A 20,829-nucleotide genomic window follows, 5' to 3' on the forward strand; every position below is an offset into this window, starting at 1 on the left:
CATCGAAATTTGTCATTCATCCAAAAAATGATCATTACAAGGTTTAAAAAGGATCTGTGGGGTAACTTTTTCAAGTGGACAGTAATGGATATATGGAATGAGCTTCCAGAGGATGTACAAGCAGATATAATTACAATACCTAAAAAAACATTTGGATAGGTACATGTATAAGAAAGATTTAGACAGAAATACACCATACACAGGCAAATGGAACTGGCTTATTTAGGCATCTTGGTGGCTGTAGATGAATTGCTGAAGGGCCTGTTTTGGTGAAATATAACTAAAGAATATTAAATTAATCTATGAGATTTTGGTTTTAGAGCAAGGTATGGAGACAGTAGGAAAGGGCATCTTCTGAAATCTTAATGGAAAAACTTGGTATCTGTATTTACTTTACTGACAGAACCTTTGATCAGAGAGAGTTCTTCTGATTTCTTTTGTTCTGCAATGACTTTGCAGGATATCCAAAGTGTGGCATCTTTATAAGGAGCTTCTAATTTAGGTAAGGCAAAATAATAAGTGTTTCTTTCGAAATAGAGATTGAACGTATCATGGCAATGTAGTTCATAATATCTGAAACTCCTACTTGAAGGGATTATTTGATTTTTGAGAAATATGCAAGGAACTATGGTGAGGTGGAACATACAGATCTCTGTTTGGGGTTGGTTGGCAGTACAGTTGAACCAGTCCAAAGCGTTATGATTATATAATAATACATTTCAAGTAAGAGATGTATTTAAAATTGAACATTGTTATAATTGTCCACAAGCGTATTGAAGGGATGCTGAAATGGATCCGATTATTCCACTTATTGAGCTTTTAATTATATAATGACTGATTTATACCTCAGATCATCTTCCCAATGTATACTCCATATAATTTGACAAGATATCCAAAAACAATGTCCTAACTTGTCTTCATATCATTATTTTACTCCACATCCAAGTCATTGCAAAACAAAAGAAATCAGAAGAACTCTCTCTGATCAAAGGTCCTGTCAGTAAAGTAAATACAGGTATCAAGTTTTTCCGTTAAGATTTCAGAAGATGCCCTTTCCTACTATCTCCATACCTTACTCTAAAACCAAAATCTCATATCTGATTTTAGCCCTTGAAAACATAGTTTTAATTTTATTTTGTTCTCTTGTTCTGATAGTATATGGTCTGCACCCCTTTCTTCCATGCCTGTTCATGTGTCTGTCTAATTGCCTCTTAAACATCACTCATACCTGCTTGTAACATCATCCCTGGTGGTGCATTTCAGGCACCTACCACTCTCTGAGTAAAAAAATCTTGCTTCATAAATCTTCATTAAACTTCTACTCTGCCATCTGGCCTTTACTATTTCCACCCTGGGAAAAAGAATGGCTATCTAACCCATCTATGCTCATAACTTTATATACTTCTCTCCTCAATATCTTTCATGAGGGTGAATCCTCACAAGGTGTCAGGCCCTGATGGTGTACCTGGCAGGGTCTGGACACCTGTGCCAATAGGTTGTGTTGAAGGATATCCTCAGTATCTCACTGCTGTAGTTGGAGGTTCTCAGTTGCTTCAAAGGGGCATCTATCATACCAATGTCAAGAGAGCAGGTTGAGCTGCCTCATTGACTATTTCCTAGTAGCACTAACATTTACACATATTGAGAGGTAGGTCATGGCTAGAATTAATTATTGCCAAAGCAAGGACCAGGATTTGTTGCAATTGGCATACCTCCACAATAGGTCTACAGCAGATGCAATCTCACCGGCTCTTCACTAGGTCTTGGACCACCTGAACAACAGCAATACCTATGTCATGCTGTTGTTTATAGATTATAGCTCAACATTCAATACCATCATCCCTCAATACTAATCAACAAGCTTCAAAACCTGGGCTTCTGTAGCTCTCCCGGGAAATGGAGCCCTGACTTCCTCATCAGGCCACCACACCAGTGCGGATTGAAAATAACATCTCTCCCTCACAGACAAAGCAGATGCAGCTCAAGGATGCCTCTGCTCTACCTTCTCTACATTCCTGATTGTGTATCTACACACAGCTCAAATGCCATCTATAAATTTGCCTATGACACAACTGTTGTTGATATAATCTCAGATGGTGACAAGGAAGCATATAGTTGAGGCCCTCCATTGTTCAGGGTCGAGCATGGATTTTACATCTAGCCATCTACAGGATACATAAGCCAATATGCAAGAAAGGGCAGTACAATACGGAGAGCAAATTGCTGTCCATGCAGCAAGCTCCACCACTCCATGCAGCTGATGAATCCAAAGGAACAGCACACACCGATACAGTTAGGCACCAGCAGCATTACAGGAGTAGCCAGTTAGCGTTGAACTCATTGTCGGACTGCCTTAGGGACTCCAGCTCTGGATTTTTCATTGGAGTTTACTCCTGAAGCCTTCTCCATGAGTGGGTATAGCCTCAAGGCACCGGAGGTTTGAGATCAGAGTTTTCCTTCTACTAGATGAGCTGCCAATCACAGGTGAAGAGCCTCATCTGCCCGAAGTGACTGGTTTTAAGACACCAGTAACCCTCCTTTGCTCCTTCTCCTGTCAGTAGAAACTGTTCTGCTGGGGTTAGTAGCTTGTGAAGGCCAAGAGCTGGGCTTGGTTATTTGAGACACACATCGTTGTGAGCATTCAGTAGGTAGTGGGAGATTATCCTCACTACCTCCCCTGGCTATGACCACCTTAAGGAACCAGGAAGCATATAGGAATGAGATAATAAGGGAGAATAATTTTCAATGCAATAATTGTGCATCTCCAAGTGCCTTTAATATAATTTCTAGTAAAAAGAGTGTACTAACCAACACACATGGTACCCAGGGCAGTGATGCCACTCAACATTGTGCGCACAGATATATTTGAGCTCCGTAAAAGTCGAATCAAGGGAGGGATTCCATCTTCTGCACATATTTTGTTTTGTTGTTCCTTGTTGCACTCACTCAGGGCAATTATTGCCTGGCAAGCTAGGTAAATAAAACAATTGTTTTAATTCGATTGTTTGTTGTGGGAATAGTAGTGATCCTAACCCCTTCTGGGAAGAGATACAGAGCATTAAGGACGAAAACAAAGAGACTCCTTAACAGCTTCTACCCACAAGCAGCTAAATGCATCACACTTCCAGGAATGGCAGGTGTGCAATAGTCCTACCCCCCCCCCATCCATATATTATTAATTTTGGACTGCACTCCTGAGGTTTTAGAGTTTATTTTATGTATATATTCTTTGTCATGCTGCAAAACGTTGAGCTGCTAAACTGTGTTTCATTGCTCCACGACAATGACAATAAAGATATTCTATTCTATTCTATGTTAAAAAAAAATGTCTGATTCACATAGATATTCTCCTGAAATACAATTCAAATTGATTCATAAAAAATGTTGAAACGTTTGATAGCCAAGGCAGAAAATTCAAAAATCTTTCTGCTTTCATTAACTGTACTTCATAATGTTGTCCCTTATAGTGTATGAAAAGCAATAAAGTGGCAATACCACCTAATCTACATTAAGAAATGACAGCCATGATTAACAACCACAAATATCCTACAAGTATTTTAAGGAACATAATTAGTAAAACAAATTTTTAAACAACTGTTTATGTTTCAGATATGATAGCAATTTAATGTTTTACTTACTGAGTTTGCTCATTTCATATACTTACATTCTGCAGAACGTCTAGAAGTCCAAAATTAAATAGTTATGTGCAATAAATCTGAATAAAAACTTCATTTACTTATATCCTAAATAAACCTTAACTTGAAGAATAAACAAAGACTCCTACATTAGATAGCAAATAATTTGTGCCCCAATGAGTTTCCTGATTCTACTTCTACTGATTTCATTCAGTAATTTTATATTTTCAGAGATTCTGCAGACTAGGATATAAACTAACAAATACAGATATTTGTCCTGTAGGTTTCTCTGTGGAGAACACTAATTCAAGTGAATTACTAATTTTTTCATCATTTCCTTAGGGATATTAATCTATTTTCTGAATTTTCATTTATTTAACTGTTTAACAGCTGCACTCCCAATGAATAATACACCACAGTAGGACGGCATTCAGTGTATTGTCAGTGGTATTGTTCTTTCTCCAAATGCTTGCAAATTTTAACATATATACCTAATATTCTTTTGAATGTTATAATGCTATCTGTCCTTGCATTCTACGTTTATTTTATTTTATTGACATACAGCATGGAAAAGGCCCTTCCGGCCCTTTGAGCCACAATGCCGGTAATCCCATCCTAATCACGGGACAATTTACAATAACCAATTAACCTACCACCAGTACATCTTTGGATTGTGGGAGGAAGCTTGCCACATGAAATAAACTCTATTCACTTCCCCAATTTTCCTTTTGTTTTAATTCAGTATTTCTGGTTGTTCTCTGTCAACGGAAACATTTTTTATCATCTTAAGAAAATCCCACATAATTTCTAACCCTTTGACCAAATATCCCTTCAACAATATTTGTTGCAAGGAGACAATTTCAGCATTATATGTAATCCTAATTGTTTAAAAGTAATTATTTTAGAAGGAATGACCTGATCTAGGAATTTTGAGAGAAACCTCATGAATGTGGATATTTAAATAGAAAAATATTTTCTACAAAAATTATAAACAAATGGTACTCTTTGATGCCCTTACTTCCTACACCATAGTGCAACATCTGAAGCTGGCTGAGTGCTTGGACAAATTGTATCCAAGTCACTGGAAATGTCACCAAAAAGAGCACACGGGGCTTTTCTTCTTATTAGCTCTCCCTTTTATCCTGAAAACAGAACTGAGGTTCAGAGCTGGTTTGTATAGGTCATTACATTTGCACCCTAACCACAGTTGTACCATACATTAGTATCTTAGCACAATTTATAACCACATTAGAAATCTATGCTTGGTGTCATGTTTTTCATTATTTATTAGAAAACAATTTACCAACATAGTGCATTTTATCAGATGAAGATAATAGAAGATCAATGACCAAATTATAGCCAATTTCCTTGGCCATACGTTTTCGTTGTGTCAAAGTCTGTCCTGCCAGAGCCCAAATAGCTGTTGCAGCCTGTTCTCTGATCTCAATCTCAAAAACCTGAAAAAAATGGAATGACAGTGTTTCAAGTTTTCCTTTATGATATGCACATGAGAGCATTATACAGAAGTAGGTAGCAAAACTACTAATAGTTACTTATCCCTATTGCCTGCAGAAACAAGGTTCCGGTGAGCACTCTTAATCACTGCAGTTCAAACATTTAAGGTATGTTCATGTTGTTCTTGATGGGGAGAGAGGGAGGGGGAGTTTCTACTGCCAGAATGTACAGTATGTATGCTAAGGTGGTCTAAAGTCAGATATGATGGTCTTTGTTTAAAATCATCCCAAACAAGTGTGCAAAGCATGACTCTGGGCTCTAAGGATGTACACAAAAACAAATATTAACTGCTGCTGGAATTTGATCATCTTAGTGAGAGATGTCCCCTACTCTACTCAAAACCTAATTGTTTTCCAGTGCAAAGAGAACAGAGTGGATAACCCCCTTCTATAGTCCACAATTATGTGCTGAGGAACATGATGATATTTGATATAGTTCCTGCAATGGGAAAGTTCACAGTTTAATGCTCTGCACTGAGAGGCTGAAACCTGTGTAAGGACTATTGGAATGTTTGCTCAAGAAACTTATGTAAACAAAATTGATGTCATGCTAATATAATGTTACTTATTAAGAATGATAACACATGAATGTACTATATTATACACTCAGTGGTCACTTAATTAGGTACACTTGTATGCCTGCTCATTAATGCAAATATCCAATCAGACAATCATGTGGCAGCAACTCAATGCATAAAAGCAAGCAGACATGGTCAAAAGGTTAATTTGTTTTTCATGTTCTTCTGCTGCTGTAGCCCATCCACTTCACAGTTCAACATGCTGTGCATTCAGAGATGCTCTTCTGCACACCACTGTTGTAACGCCTGGTTACTTGAGCTATTGTGGCCATCCTGTCATCTTGAACTAGTCTGGCCATTCTCCTTTGACTTCTCTCATTATTTCATTATCAAGGCATTTTTGCCCACAGACTTGCTGTTCACTTGATTTATTTTTTGTTTTTCACATCATTCTTTGTAAACTCTAGAGACTTCTGTGCGTAAAAATCCCAGGGAGTCGGTAGTTTCCAAGACACTCCAACCACCCTGTCTGGCGTTAACAATTATTCCATAGTCAAAGTCATTTAGATTACACTTTTTTCCTTATTCTGATGTTTGGTCTGAAGAACAACTAACCCTCTTGACCATGTCTGTATGCTTTTATGCATAAATTGGCTGATTTGATATTTGCATTAATGAGTGGATGTACAGGTGTATCTAATAAAATAGTCACTGAGTGTACAGTATATCTAGTAACTGAACACTGAGCACAGATGGATGAAGTGGACTACAGCGGAAACAAAATTCCATTCCAACAAAATGAAACATCTCATGGTGTGGAATATTCTTTTCTCTACCACTACCATCAAGAACAACACTGGACCAATAAAATGTAGACAAGCATATCAATTGCAGCACCAGACATTCCCAAATGTTAGGTGCTAAGCTGCTGAAATTTCAAGGGCTCAGCAACAGTAATGCTATTGAATGTCAGCAAGACTGTATGAATGTGAAACAGAGGAAGCTGTTTGCTCTAGGCTGAGGTAAGTGATCCAACATGTATCAAATCAGATCAAAGCTTTGCAGACTTACCACGTCATGCCAAAACTAGTATAATTAAGCAATTTTAATTATAATTAATCAAGTTATAATAATTAAACCAATAATGGGCAGAGGAGACTCCAAGTACATCCCCATTCTCAATAATGGTAAAGCGGCAAACAAATACTAATGATAAGACAGAGGCATTTGCAACCACTATTAAAGGAGTTAAGTGGATATTCGTCTTGGCTTTCTTTTAAGGCCCCAGTCGTCATATTATTCAAACATCAGGCAATTTGAAAAACATTAAAACTTGTTGCAATTTGCCAAGGATTCTTTGACTAAATGCATGATCTCTACTACCAATAAAACCAAGAAAACGAAATTCCATTATCTGCAGCACCCCCTCCCCCATCTAGTTCACAGTATTTGGAAATACAGTACATTGCCGCTATTTTTTGTTGCTGGGTCTAAATATTCGGAACATAATTTAATGACACTATGAAACCAACATCATCACAAGTCTGCAGATGTTCAAGGTGGTGGCTTATCATTAGCTTCCAAGAATGTAAGGGATTGGCAATAAATCTTGGTCATGTTAGAAATGCTCACATCCTCTAATTAAACAAAAAAAAGTCTAGGCTAACTTTAAAAATAACCTTTCAAAATATAAACAACCATGCAAATTATCAGACAGTATGAAGTCAGTGTTTCTAGCAAATTTAATGTGATTGCTAATACATCCAACAGAGTATTTAGAAGTTTTTTCTCCAAAAAATGGCAAAAACATGGCACCACTTTGAGAAGATGAGGTAAATAGTATAGAGAAAACAGATAAACATAGGATGAAGGATTTTTCACAGTTCTTTAAGACAAAGAATGAAGCCATTCTGTCCATCAAATCTATGCCAATTCACAAAGCAATCCCATTTTCCCCATCAATTTTCCTTATAACCTACTCCCATCAAATTCCTCCAGATGGTATTGGATTCCTAAACTGTACAGGCAATTTACAATGGCCAATTAATAGAACAACCGGCATGTCTCTGGGATGTGGAAGGAAACTGGAACATCCCAACATTAGGGTGCAAATATTCCTCTACCTAGCATCTTGTTAACAAATGTACAGTTACTGGAGAACAAGACAGAGGACCAAAAGAAAAGATTCCTGCATTGGAGGGAAATGAGTGATTACTGCATTTTCTGTTTTACTGAGTCATGGCTCAAAATGGAAATGCTGGATACAGCATTCCAGATAGAGGGGTTCTCAATCCATAAGATGGATGGAACAACTAACTCAAAAAAAGGCAGGAGGTGGAGGATTGTATTTCATGATAAATTCTTTATGATTCTTGGATGTAGTGGTCTTGTTGCACTGTTGTGCTCCCAACCTGGATCATCTGATGATTAAGTGCCATCTGTTCTACTTACCAAGAGACTTCTCCTCCACGATCCTGACTGCAGTCAGTTTACATATCACCAAATGTGGATGTTAACCAAGCATTCGTAGTGAGTGCTGCAGTTAGCAAGCAAGAAACAGCCTATCCGGACACCTTTCAAATCACTGCTGGCGACTTCAATCAGGCCTGCTTGAAGAAATCTCTGCCCATTTATCATCATCACCTGCAGCACCAGGGGTCCCAACACACTTGACCATTGTTACATTATGATTAGAAATGCTACTGTTCCATCCCTAGCTCACCTTTCAGGAAATCTGATTATCTAGCTGTCTTCCTTCTACCTGTATACAGGCAGAGGCTAAAGAGCAAGGCTCCAGAGGTAAGGCCAACAAAGAGTGGTCGTGGGAGGCAGAAGAGCAGCTGTGTGATTGCTTTGAGTCAGGCCACACGCAAGGACTCAACAAATACGCCATGGTTGTTATGACTTTATAAAGTCAGCTGTGGATGCATGTGTCCCCAAAAAATCATTCAGCCTTTCCCAACCAGAAACCCTGGATAAACCATGATATCTGCCATCTGCTGAGGGCCAGATCAGTGGCACTCAAGTCTGGAGTAAGTAAAATACAAGAGATTCAGGTATGTCCTTCAGAAAGCCATCTTACATGTGAAGTGGCAATTCCAGACCAAACTTGAATCACAGAAGGATGCTCGACAGCTATGGCAGGGCTTGAATGTTATCACCTCCAACAGGGTCAAACTGAGTGACATATGTGATAACAAGGTTTCGCTCCCAGATGAGCTCATTGCCTTTTATGCATGCTTTGACCAACAAAACATAGAGGCAACTTCATGAACTCACACAGCCCCTGATGACCCAGTGATTTCATTCTCTGAGGGCAATGCAAGAGCATCATTCAGGAGGGTGAACCCATGGAACGTATTTGGCCTAGACTGCGTACCTGGCCAAGTACTGAAGACCTGTGCTAATCAACTGGCAGGAGTGTTCACTGATACCTTTAATCTCTCACTTTGGCAGTCTGAAGTACCGAATGCTTCAAGCAGGCTTCAACTATACCGGTGCCCAAGGAAAATGTGGTAACTTACCTTAATGACTATCGTCCAGTAGTACTTATCCACTGTGATAAAGTGCTTTGAGGGGATGGAGATAAAACATACCAACTCCTGCCCGAGGAGTGACTTGGATCCACTCCAACCTATCATCATAACAGCCAAACAGCAGATGCCATTTCATTGACTCTTCATTTAACTCTGGAACATCTGGTTAGTGAAGATGCTGTTCATTGACTACAGCTCTGCAATCAACACTATCATTATCTCAAAACTAATCACTAAGCTCAAGACCTAGGCTTCAATACCTCTTTTTGCAACTGGATCCTACATTTCCTCACTTGGAGACCCCGTCAGTTTCGATTGGCAACAACATCTCCTCCACAATCAGAGTCAGCATAGGTCCATCACAAGACTGTGATTAGCCCCTTGCTCTACTTGCTTTATGCTTATGACTGTGTGGCTGAGTACAGTTCCAATACCATATTTAAATTTGTTGATGACACCCCTGTTATTTGCTGAATCAAAGGAGGTGACTAATCAGCATATAGGAGGGAGATTGAAAATCTGGTTGACTGGTACCACAAAACAACCTCTCACTCAATGTCTGCAAGATCAAGGAGTTGGTTATTGATTTTAGGTGGAGGAAATCAGAGGTCCATGAGCCAGTCCTTATCAGAGGATCAGAGGTAGAGAGGGTCAGCAACTTTAAATTCCTCGTTTTCATTTCAGAGGACCTGTCCTGGGGGCCAAGTACGTAAGTGTCATTACAAAGAAAGAACCGCAGCACCTCTACTTTCTGAGAAGTTTGTGAAGATTCAGCAAGTCATTTAAAACTTTGACAAATGTCTGTAGATGTGTGGTGGAGAGTATATTGACTGGTTGCATCATGGTCTGGTATGGAAACACCACTGTCCTTGAACGGAAAAGTGTACAAAGAGTACAGGTTGCAACCCAGCCTATCATAGATAAAGCCCTCCCCACAATTAAGCACATCTACATGGAGTGCTGTTGCAAGAAAGTGGCAATCATCATCAAGGACCTCCGCCATCCAGACCATACTCTCTTCTTGCTGCTGTCATCAGGAAGGAGGTACAGGAGCCTCAGGTCCCACACTACCAGATTCACGAACATTTATTACCCCTCAACCATGAGGGTCTTGAACCTCACTAAACTGATTCCACACACTATGTGCTCACTTTCTAGGACTCTAGAACTCATGTTTCTCAATATTTATTATATATTTATTATTATTATTATTGTGTTTTTTTTTACCTTTTTTTATTTGCACAATTTGTTGTTTGTTACACGATGGTTGTCTGTCCCTCTGAAGTGTGCAGTTTTTCATTGATTCTACTGTATTTCTTTGTATTTACTGTGAATGTCCACAAGAGAATGAATCTCAAGGTAGTATGTGGTGACATATAACTACTTTGATAATAAATTTACTTTGAATTTTGAGCTTTGTGCCCATGCGGTCACAGAGAGAAGGTGCAAACTCCAAATGGACAACATCAGTGCTCTTCATTGAACCTTGGTTGCTGGCGCTGTGAAGGAAAAATCCTACTAGCTGTGTCACTGGAGAAAGGAGTGGATGAGTGTCATGACCAGATTTCAATAAACTAAATGGGAGATGACTTCTTCCCAACCAAAAAAAAGATAACAGGAAGGCAGTAAATCTATGTGAATATATTAACATAATTTTTTTAAATGAATTAAGAAGGATCGTAAAATTATGAGGTTTATTCCACATTTATGATCTCTTCAAACTTTTCAGATGTTGGTCCATAATGAACAAGCTATTGATCAATGTTTTAAACTGAATTTAAATTATTCAAACAAGATTTTGATTATAAAATACCTTAAGAAGCTTCAAAATGTGTTTATCGGCAGACAAAGCAAGAAATTCTTTTTGTACTGCGGCATTTTTGTCAGCTAAAACCTCCACTGCTGCTATAGCCTTTAATTGCATCTTAATTTTCCGTCCACTGAGGATTTTTACCAGAGATGGAATCGCCCCTTCAGCTGCAATTGTATCCTGATTCAATCGATTTCCACGTGCAATTTCAGCCAAAGTAACTGAAGCACAGCTCACCAGATCTTCTACATAATAGAAAATAATTCCACAAAAATGTTAAGAATCTGAGTTTCATTACACATTCTAAATTATTCATCAAAGAATATTGGCTATATATTCATCTAGCTAGGAATATAAAGCAACAGAAACTGCTGGAGGAACTCAGCCAGCTATGCAGCTTCTGTGAAGACAGAAGACAATTGTTATTTTGAGTTGAGACCAAGATCCTGTATCAGGACTGAAAGTTCTAGAAGTTATTTTGGTTATTCCCCCTTTATGCTTCAGTCCTGAGGTAGGGACTTGACATGACATGTCAACTGTGTCTCTGCCTCCACATGCAGATGCTACCTGTCCTGTTAGTTTCCGCCAGCAGTGTCTTTTCCAGCATCTGCAGTTTCTTGTGTCTCTGACTTGCCTAGTGTTGGAAACAAACAGCAGCTCTATTTAACAATCAAAAGACAATTCTTTCAGACATCAACTGATGAGTGTTTTCCAGTTACACAAGCAGTCTTAAGTGACATAAAGGTTCATTTCCTGAGAACTGTCCATTAGCTGATATTTCCACGTCAGAATGTCCATTTTCTTTAGCTACCAATAAATTACTTTAGATATGCTTGCTATAATTCATTCATTTCATTAAATAATTATCCTGTAGTGACATGTAATTAAACTATTGGAATATATACTGCATCCGGTCATTAATAATTATCATGAAACATTTTATTATTATTATTATTATTACTATTAGCTTCAAAAATTCTGTATAGGATAATTTGTGTGAAGTTGAATTTTCCTAAGTCTGGTCTTTGGTAACCTACAGTACACTTCCAATTTCTTGAACTTGTGGTATTATGATACCATGGTGAAAACATACAGTTGCAATATTTGTTAACATCTAATTAAAGGAGAAAGAGAGTCTTGGAAAATCGAAACTATCTATTACTTTGCCTATATTCATGCCATTTTTCCAATCATAAGGTTATTTAATTAAGGAATATATTCTTTTTCTAATAGTTAAACTGATACTCTGGAAATAATCAGGGAATTATGTATTGTGGGAAGATTGCTTCAGAGCAGGTAACTCACAATTTTCCTCTATCTGACTCATAACAAACATTAGTGGAAAAGTGAGAACTCTACTAGAAACCTACATTATCTATGTGATAAGTTACGGAATACTGTGTTAAACACAACTTACTGCAAAGGAGGGGCGATCTTTATGTGTATTCTAGCAAGAAGCTCAGTAATGATATTGACAAAAGATAATATGCTTGGTGCTCTCCACCCACACACATCCAACTGTCTACCTAGATTTCTTCTTCCTTCATGTTCATCTGTCAACTTCTATCCCACCCAACTCCGTACTGTTCGCATCTTTCCTGTCCCCTCTTAGTACTGCTGCAGGATTCAACATTATTTACACCCGCAGATGTCACTTCACCATTAAGTTCCTCTAGCAATCTGTTCATTTTTCCAGACCCTAGCACATCTTCGGTCTTCAAGTCCCATTTTTAAAAAAAATATTTTATTTATGATTTTCTGCAAACTACAACATAGAAGAAAAAAAAGTATAAATAGAAGGATCATTGCATTATAAACAAAAATAACAATACATATCTTAACAAATAAGCAAGTCACCCATATTAAAAAATAAAAAAATAAAAAGAAAAGCATCCAATCTACCCCCCATCCAACTCCAAGCCAACCGTTATATTATAAGTGTACATATTTGAAAGGACATTTGAGATAAACTTTTATCACCCCAGAACTATATATTGTAATAAAAAGAGAAATGAATACCAAAAAAAGGCAGCCTGCTACCTAATCAAAAAATCAAAGAAAGCTGGAAATGCAGGATCTAATTATCAAGGGAAAAAAGAAAAAACACCTGTCAATCTAGGTGAGAATTATGAAAATGTTCAAGAAAAGGTCCCCACACCTTATGGAACTTTATGTCCGAATTAGGAAGTGAATAGTAAATCTTTTCAAGACCTAAACAAGACATAATATCCCTAAGCCATTGAACATGGGTAGGGGGAACTACGTCTCTCCACTTGAGCACTGCACGTCTAGCTAAGAGAGAGGCAAAAGACAATGTTCGTCGTTTAGCCGGGATCAAATGCTTGTCAGGGTCTCAAGAAATACCAAAAAGAGCGATCAAAGGATCAGGTTCCAAATGACAATTTAATATAGAAGATAAAGTTAAAAAAACATCTTTCCAAAATTTTTCCAAAGTAGGACAGGCCCAATACAAATGGATAAGGAAGGCCTCACCTCCTTTGCATTTGTCACACCAGGGACTAATATCAGGATAGAACTTTGCCAATTTGGTTTTAGACATATGAGCCCTGTGGACAACTTCAAACTGCAAAAGACAATGACGAGCACATAAAAAAATTGAATTGACTGATTTAAGAATTGAATCCCAAACCTCGGACGACGAAAAACCTAAGTCATGCTCCCAAGCAGTTTAAATTTTATCACAAGGGGCTCATCTGAGATTCATAAATTTAACACGAATAGTAGAAATTAAACCTTTACCCAAGGGGTTCATTTGAAGAAACAAGTCTGCAACATCCTTATCAGGTTGTTCAGGAAAATATGGTATTAAAGGGCTTATAAAATGTCTAATTTGTAAATATCTAAAAAAAGTGGGTATTCAGTAAATTAATCTTTGTAGACAACTGTTCAAAAGACGCAAACCAATTGTCTATAAAAAGATCTTCAAAACGCCTGATACCTCAGATACCTAAGTCCCATTTCTATGCAATTCTGAGAGAGTGATATTTTGTGTGCTTGCTCCGCTCAACCCACTAATGTTGGGACCTAATACTGACCACTATTTAATGAAAAATTTGAATAAAATACTATCAGTGGAATCCAATCAAATCTAACATCTATTTTCAGTCCCTAAGGATGATGACAGATGATTGTTAACCATTTCATATTGTACATAAGATAGTTGAGTTGAGATAAAGTACCCTGTGCACCCTCTGTTATAGCTGCTTAGCTATGTTGTTTTGTACCATTCATCATTCTCGGTCAAATAGTGCCTCCTTACTCTACATGATATCAGTGGAAGGAACCTTTCACCTTTGTTAATTAATCTAGTGTCAGCACCCCTTGAAAACACAGAAAACTTAAGCATTCTTAAGGCAAGTTTTCATGTAAACTGCCTTTAGACATTAAATACATTAGCTGCAAATTAATCTCCAACATCTGTAAATTAAGGTCTTTAATTCAGCATCTTGGATACTAGTGTGTGTTAATTTCAGTCCTGGTGATGTAGGCATAAATTGTGTCCCCCATCTCTCAACCATGCACTTGGCATTTTGTTCATGCAAAAGAAAATTGTAGCTAAAATTTTCAGGAACATTTTAAAGAAGATTACCTGATGGGACATTTAAAAGCTCCACCAACAGAGGAATTGCTCCTTCCTTAGCCACTAAGGTCTGATTGTTTGGATTGTTGGTGCATAATATCTGAATGAATTTAATTACATTGATAAGCACATCTTCAATCTCAGAATTTAAAATTTTCACCAGCGGAGAAATTGCACCCTAGAAAATAAAAACAATGTGGTTCCAGAAGGGATAGTTACAAGAAGTTGCACAGCATCTAGTTAGGTAAAGTTAAAGTAACAGCAGAACCTACACATACTGGTTAATCAATAAATGTATAGAATATTTTATCTTTTTAGCAAAATTTTTCCAATATCCTCCACAGTTTATTCATATCTTTTGCCATAATATCCTGCACCAAGATGCATCTAATTTTCATGATTTTTTTTTAATCTTATAGATTAAGGTAAAGTTCTGGTAAGGTTTTAGATTAAAAACACATTACATGCCACTAACTGAATTACATGCCAGCTGAATTAATGTTGGGTGGTTAAACTCAAGTGCAAATGAATTAATTTCATTTTATCCATAATTCATTACCACCCTCTAGTGGCCACTGCTTCAACCAGAACCTCAACCACTTAAATCAAATAGCTGTATTTGATTTCATATTTCTGCAGATTGCTGTTTTTAACTATGGTAAGTGATAGCTATAATTGGCTTTAATGTTGAGAAAAAATTATCATCTGGTTCCACTTCCTAGTTGTTATGAAAATTACATGAGCCATGTGATTAGCTTCATTAAAACAGACAGTTAATGGGAGAAAATTGGGACCAAATGGATAAGGGCAGAAGTAACTCACCTTTGAGTCATTTATCTGAATAGTGTCTAACACTTATTAAAATACCCATTTGCACAAAATATCAGGGAACTGCTTTGCAGTTAGCATATCTTTGCCAAGGAAAATGAATAAATAATTCATTTTATGCTAAAGGAAACATCAACTTAAATGTCACACTAATTCCTCAAAAATAAGGAATGGAAGCAGACAGTAAGACTCTATCATGAACAACCTTTATAGTGATACAAAGCTAATATTTTTGCATACTATTTTTGCAGGACCAGGCCTGCTGGAAAATCTCGAGTAGATCTAAGTTCGAATTCCAATTCCAATGAAGTCCTGCTTTAGCTGCATCTGCTCCTAATAAATGGTTAAACTGGAGGATATGGAGGCTTAAGAGGGAAACTTGCAGATTGATTAACAAAGGGTAAATGAGTTTTTGGATAAACTTGCTATGAATGTACATGACAGAAAATAGGCATGGAATTCATTGCACCAGATAAATTATGATATGATTTGCCAATTATTAATTTTAGAGTGTACTTGGCTCTACAAAACAATAATGTATTAACATTTTGTTCTACAGAGAAATAGATAATGAATTATTGCCCATGATTCCCTGCAGAGTCTAGTTTAAAGTAGAGATTAGCAGAGGTTCAAAAACAAAAAAAAATCACCAAAAAAAAGGAAACGTCATGATTAGTTTGCCTGACAGGCATGGATAGAGCTAGCATAGATATTATTTTTTATTCAGTGTACAAGATTCTGGGCATACACCGCCATTGAAATCTGTTGTTCTTTTGGCTAATCACATTCCTGTGGAAACTACTGTGACATGCAGTGGTACTAAAAAGAGGAAATAATTTTAAAACTGTGACTATTTAACCATATACTAAAATGCTGTGTGTTTTTGTCAATAGATTTGTGATATCTCAATCTACGGTAATGGAATGAACTATACTTTTTAGAACAGAATAAAATAATTAAACATTACTTACAAGGGAAGCAATTAGACTGGCATTGTTGTCAATCTGGGCAATATCACAGAGAATGACAGAACAACGTGACTGAAGCTCTGGCTGTTGACTGTACAGTAATGAAATAAGAACTGGAATGATCCCAGAATTAATAACTGATTCACAGGCCGGCAGATAGATGGAGAGATTACACAGCACAGCAGCAGCAATACATTGTAGTGTCTCATGGTTACTCTTCAACAGATCTATAAGAGGAGGAATGCTACCTATATTTTAAAAAAAAAGTGCAAGTTTTAAATAACTGCATAATCTAGCTTCTTAAAAATGTAGGCAAATTTTAATATTTCTGGAAAGTTTGTGATGAAATCATGAAAAGAGAACGGAATAAATCAATTCTCAAAAGGCGATTACATTCCAGATGGTTAAGAAAGATGAAATGGCCATCTCTAATGCTAGAAGTTTCTATGTCTCAGGTCAGCTCGACAAAGCATGGCATTGCTTCAATATACCTAGTTTTAAGCATCTTCAGTTTAGCTGCTTTTAGTTTAGCTAACGTTTTGGGATTCCAAGATGATAGTACCACAGCAAAACCCTGTGACCTTCAATTCCCTTTCAGTCTTGGTTCTCATATAACATATTTAAACTGCCAATTGTGGAGTTTGTATTGTTTATTTTAGGGCTACCTGTAGGACTAGGGACGCATTTTTTTCAGATAGTTAAACCACAGTATACTTACACCTTCCAAATTTTTACGAGCTCCATGAGTTATCGCTAACTCTAATCATTCTGTAATGGGCTTAACTTCTAAATGCCCTCTGAAATAGCCCGTTAAGCCACTCAAAGGAAGAATAAAACCAGATGGATATCATAGCACTGACCTAGGCACCAACTTCAGACACAAAATATTACTCCCAGCCCAGTCTATTTGCAAAACTCTCCTCATGAAAATCTGGGGTGTGATGTATAAATTGGGACAGCTGTACCACAGACTAGTCAACCAACAGTCCAACAAGTCTTTTTTTGGAGAATCATACCTTGCAACCATAGTCCCTGGTATGGATTAATCAGTGAAGACAACACATGAGTAGAAAAGAGCAGCACTGAGAGTTTGTAACATTGACTGCTGACCACATTATGCAGTATCTTTACTCATCCATGTTGAAGTTCACCTGGAAAATTGATTGACTGATAACAGCAAAGACATAGAATGTACTATGGTTGATGGACCCTAATGTCACTCATCCAGCACACCAATGACCAAATTGTCAAAGTCCCGAAGAACTTTGTTGTCAGACTAGGTAGGGGTTGAAATAATCTTCTTTTCCTCATCTTCACTGCAGCTGTGCATCATACCAATAAGAGAAGTCACTACCATGAAGACCTATGTGGTAGTGATTTCTCTTATTGCTATCATGGTCCTTGTAAAGACAAAATTCTATATTCATACGATACCTTCCACCATTTTGTAGAGCACTGTATTCATCCTAAATTAGATGGACTCAAAACTGTGACCTTAAAATTTACATCCATGAGACTCTGAATCCATTAGCAGCAGAAATGTGCACCAATACAATCTAATCTCATAACCCATCTTATCTCTCATTCTATCATTACTATGAAATTAGGAGAGTAACCTTGGGTCAATTATGGTGCAGGACTTGCAAAAGTAAAAAAAATGTTGATGCCAGTTTAGTGAAGCTGCAAGTAAACAGCAAAAATCAGTATGCAATAGATAAAACTAAATCATCTCATAACCAACAGATCTGATTGAAACTCTGAGGTCCTACCACCTCAAGACATGAATCGTGGTGGACAGTTTGGTAGCTATTGGGAGTGTAATGTTCCAATAATAAAACCATATTCACAGGTAGTGGGGACTAGTCTGTGAGTGCTAAAGGTGAGGTTACAGGATTTGCAATTACTGTCAGTTGGATGTATTGACTTGATTATTTATGTTAGCTTCATTATGAGATCTTAACATTGCACAGTCAATTCTATCCATTGAGTGTGATACCTTGAAACACCACAGAACTCTGGATACAGCAGAGGCTATTGAATCAGACAATATTACTGTAGTAGTACTGAAGACCTGTGCTCCAGAACTAATTGTGCCACAAGCCCAGTTGGTGCTTTACAGTCAATACATTAACATCTACCAACAATGTGAACAATTGCCTATAGAGGTTCTGTTCATGGAAATTCAATCCACAATCAGTGTGCCCTCATTTATCAGCCAAATTAACTGAAACTGTGATATAGTTATAAAGTGGTCCCTACCCACCAATAGCCTTCTCACCACTTCCAGATTTGCATTTCCTGAGGACTACTCTGCTCCAGAACAGATCATAGTCTTGGACCAAACATAGAACAAGGAGCTGATTTCTAGTGGCCAGATGTGAGTGATAGCACGTGACATAAAGATAGCATTTGACTCAGTGGCATCAAGAAACCCTGAGAACACTTGAATCGATGGTCATCATAAGGGAACACTCCACTAGATGGAGTCATACATCATACAAAGGATTGTGGTTGGTTAGTTTGAGGTTAATCATCTGAGTCCCAGGGCATCTCGAAAGGAGTTTCTCAGGAGAATACCTTAGGCACTACACCTTTCAGTTACTTTATCAATGATCTTCCTTTCATTGCACAGTCAAAAATGGGAGACTTTGCTGATGATTACATAATGTTGAATTCTAATTGCAACCTGTCAGAAAACGAAACGGTCTACAATTACATACTGTAAGATCTAAATAACATTTAAGCAACAGATGGTAAGTAGCAGTTAAAATTAAAGCGCTAGGCAATGACCATCCCTGGCAAGAAGGGATGTCAGGGATTCTTTCAAAATCAGTGGCATTACCATTATCAAGTCCCCTATCACCAACCCCCTGGTGTCACTATTGATGAGTAGCTCATTCAAACCAGCCACATAAATACTGTGGCTATAAGAACAGGTCAATGGTGGTTGATATTCATCAAGTGGCTCACCTCCTGGTAGCCTAAAGCCCATTCATTATCTGCAAAGCAGGTTAGGTGACAGAACCCGTTCCACACATGAAAGTCTTTACCTACCTGGATGAGTGCTACTCCACCAACTCTCAAGAAGCGCATTGCTATCCTGATCAAAGCAGTTTGCCTGATTGGTTCGTCATCCACCACTTTGAACCTCAATATTGCTAGATACTGACTGCAGTGTGTACCTTCTATAAAATGCATTACACTGCAATTACTCACATCCATTACACTAAAAGAGCTCTCCAAACCTATAAGTTCTACCAATAAGAAGCACAAGGATAACAAGTGCATGGAAACTGCAGGTTCCTCTTCAAATCATATACCATTTATAAATAAGTTGCTCATTGCTAGGTCTAATTCCTGGAATTACCTACTCAACAGGGCCACAGGAATACCTTCAACAAGACTGTGGTGGTTCACAAAAGCAGCTATCACCTTCTCAATGACAATTAGGAATGAACAATAAATGCCACTTTGTCAAAGTAGCCCATTCCCCCCCACCCCCAAAATTTAAAAACTATCATTTTCATCTATGTATGGCTAGCATATGCTTTTGCCAACTGAGCATTATGCATTAACCCAAGATGCAAGAAACAAATTTCCTATATCACCTTAGAAGTATTTTTAATATTATGTTGTCTTAAGTTTACCAACATAATAGTTATTCAAATCTTCCTCGATAGAACTGTTATAAATATTACACAACGCAATAGCATACATAGTCATAGTCATACTTTATTGATCCCGGGGGAAATTGGTTTTCGTTACAGTTGTACCATAAATAATAAATAGTAATAGAACCATAAATAGTTAAATAGTAATATGTAAACTATGCCAGTAATTTATGGTATATTATGATGAATAGACAACATTCAGTTTTGGAAGTAAATGCATTTTATACCTAAGTTGACATTGTTTTAAATTAAATGAGGAATATTATATCAATATTGCAGGACAGTTTGTTCTAATATTCCTTAGCTCATGTCTTAAAATAAAACATTTTTATTGAGCAAAAATGCATTACTTTTAAAACATAGAGACAGATATTTAAACTGTCAAAAATTTAATCTGGAAGTAAATTTATCTAAAGAAAAATAGGTGATATTTTGGTTACTTAGATGTTTCAATTATAAAGTAAACAATTGACAAACTATAACGTAACTGCTGTCTGTTGTGTGTTTTATTAAAGCCTTAAAGTATTGAGCCAAATCTTAATGGTAGGTACCAGCAGTTCCACAGTAAACTGCTGGCAATTACCCCTGTAAATGTCAGCAAACTTGGGACTTCAGTGCATGTAATTCAAATACAGAAATCCTGAATGCTGATGGATTTCAGCTGGTGAATTCTGAGGTACTGCAGCTACTAGACAGCACATGTGGAATCTGCTCACAGATATTGAGCGGGGTTAAATATGCATAGGAT

General features: G+C 37.3%; 1 protein-coding gene across 1 annotated transcript in view; it reads right to left on the bottom strand.

Moving 5' to 3' along the window:
- The window catches only part of ankar (ankyrin and armadillo repeat containing), a 75,955-nt gene that overhangs the window by 19,307 nt on the left and 35,819 nt on the right, over positions 1-20,829 (bottom strand). Inside the window, exons 11-15 of the mRNA XM_063052589.1 lie at positions 16,414-16,658; positions 14,624-14,792; positions 11,017-11,258; positions 4,939-5,092; positions 2,809-2,970 (exon numbers count right to left, since the gene is read on the bottom strand). Coding sequence (XP_062908659.1) covers positions 2,809-2,970; positions 4,939-5,092; positions 11,017-11,258; positions 14,624-14,792; positions 16,414-16,658 — 972 coding nt within the window. The remainder of the gene's footprint in view (positions 1-2,808; positions 2,971-4,938; positions 5,093-11,016; positions 11,259-14,623; positions 14,793-16,413; positions 16,659-20,829) is intronic.

Source organism: Mobula hypostoma, chromosome 6, assembly GCF_963921235.1.
Source record: "Mobula hypostoma chromosome 6, sMobHyp1.1, whole genome shotgun sequence".
Classification (NCBI taxonomy): domain Eukaryota; kingdom Metazoa; phylum Chordata; class Chondrichthyes; order Myliobatiformes; family Myliobatidae; genus Mobula; species Mobula hypostoma.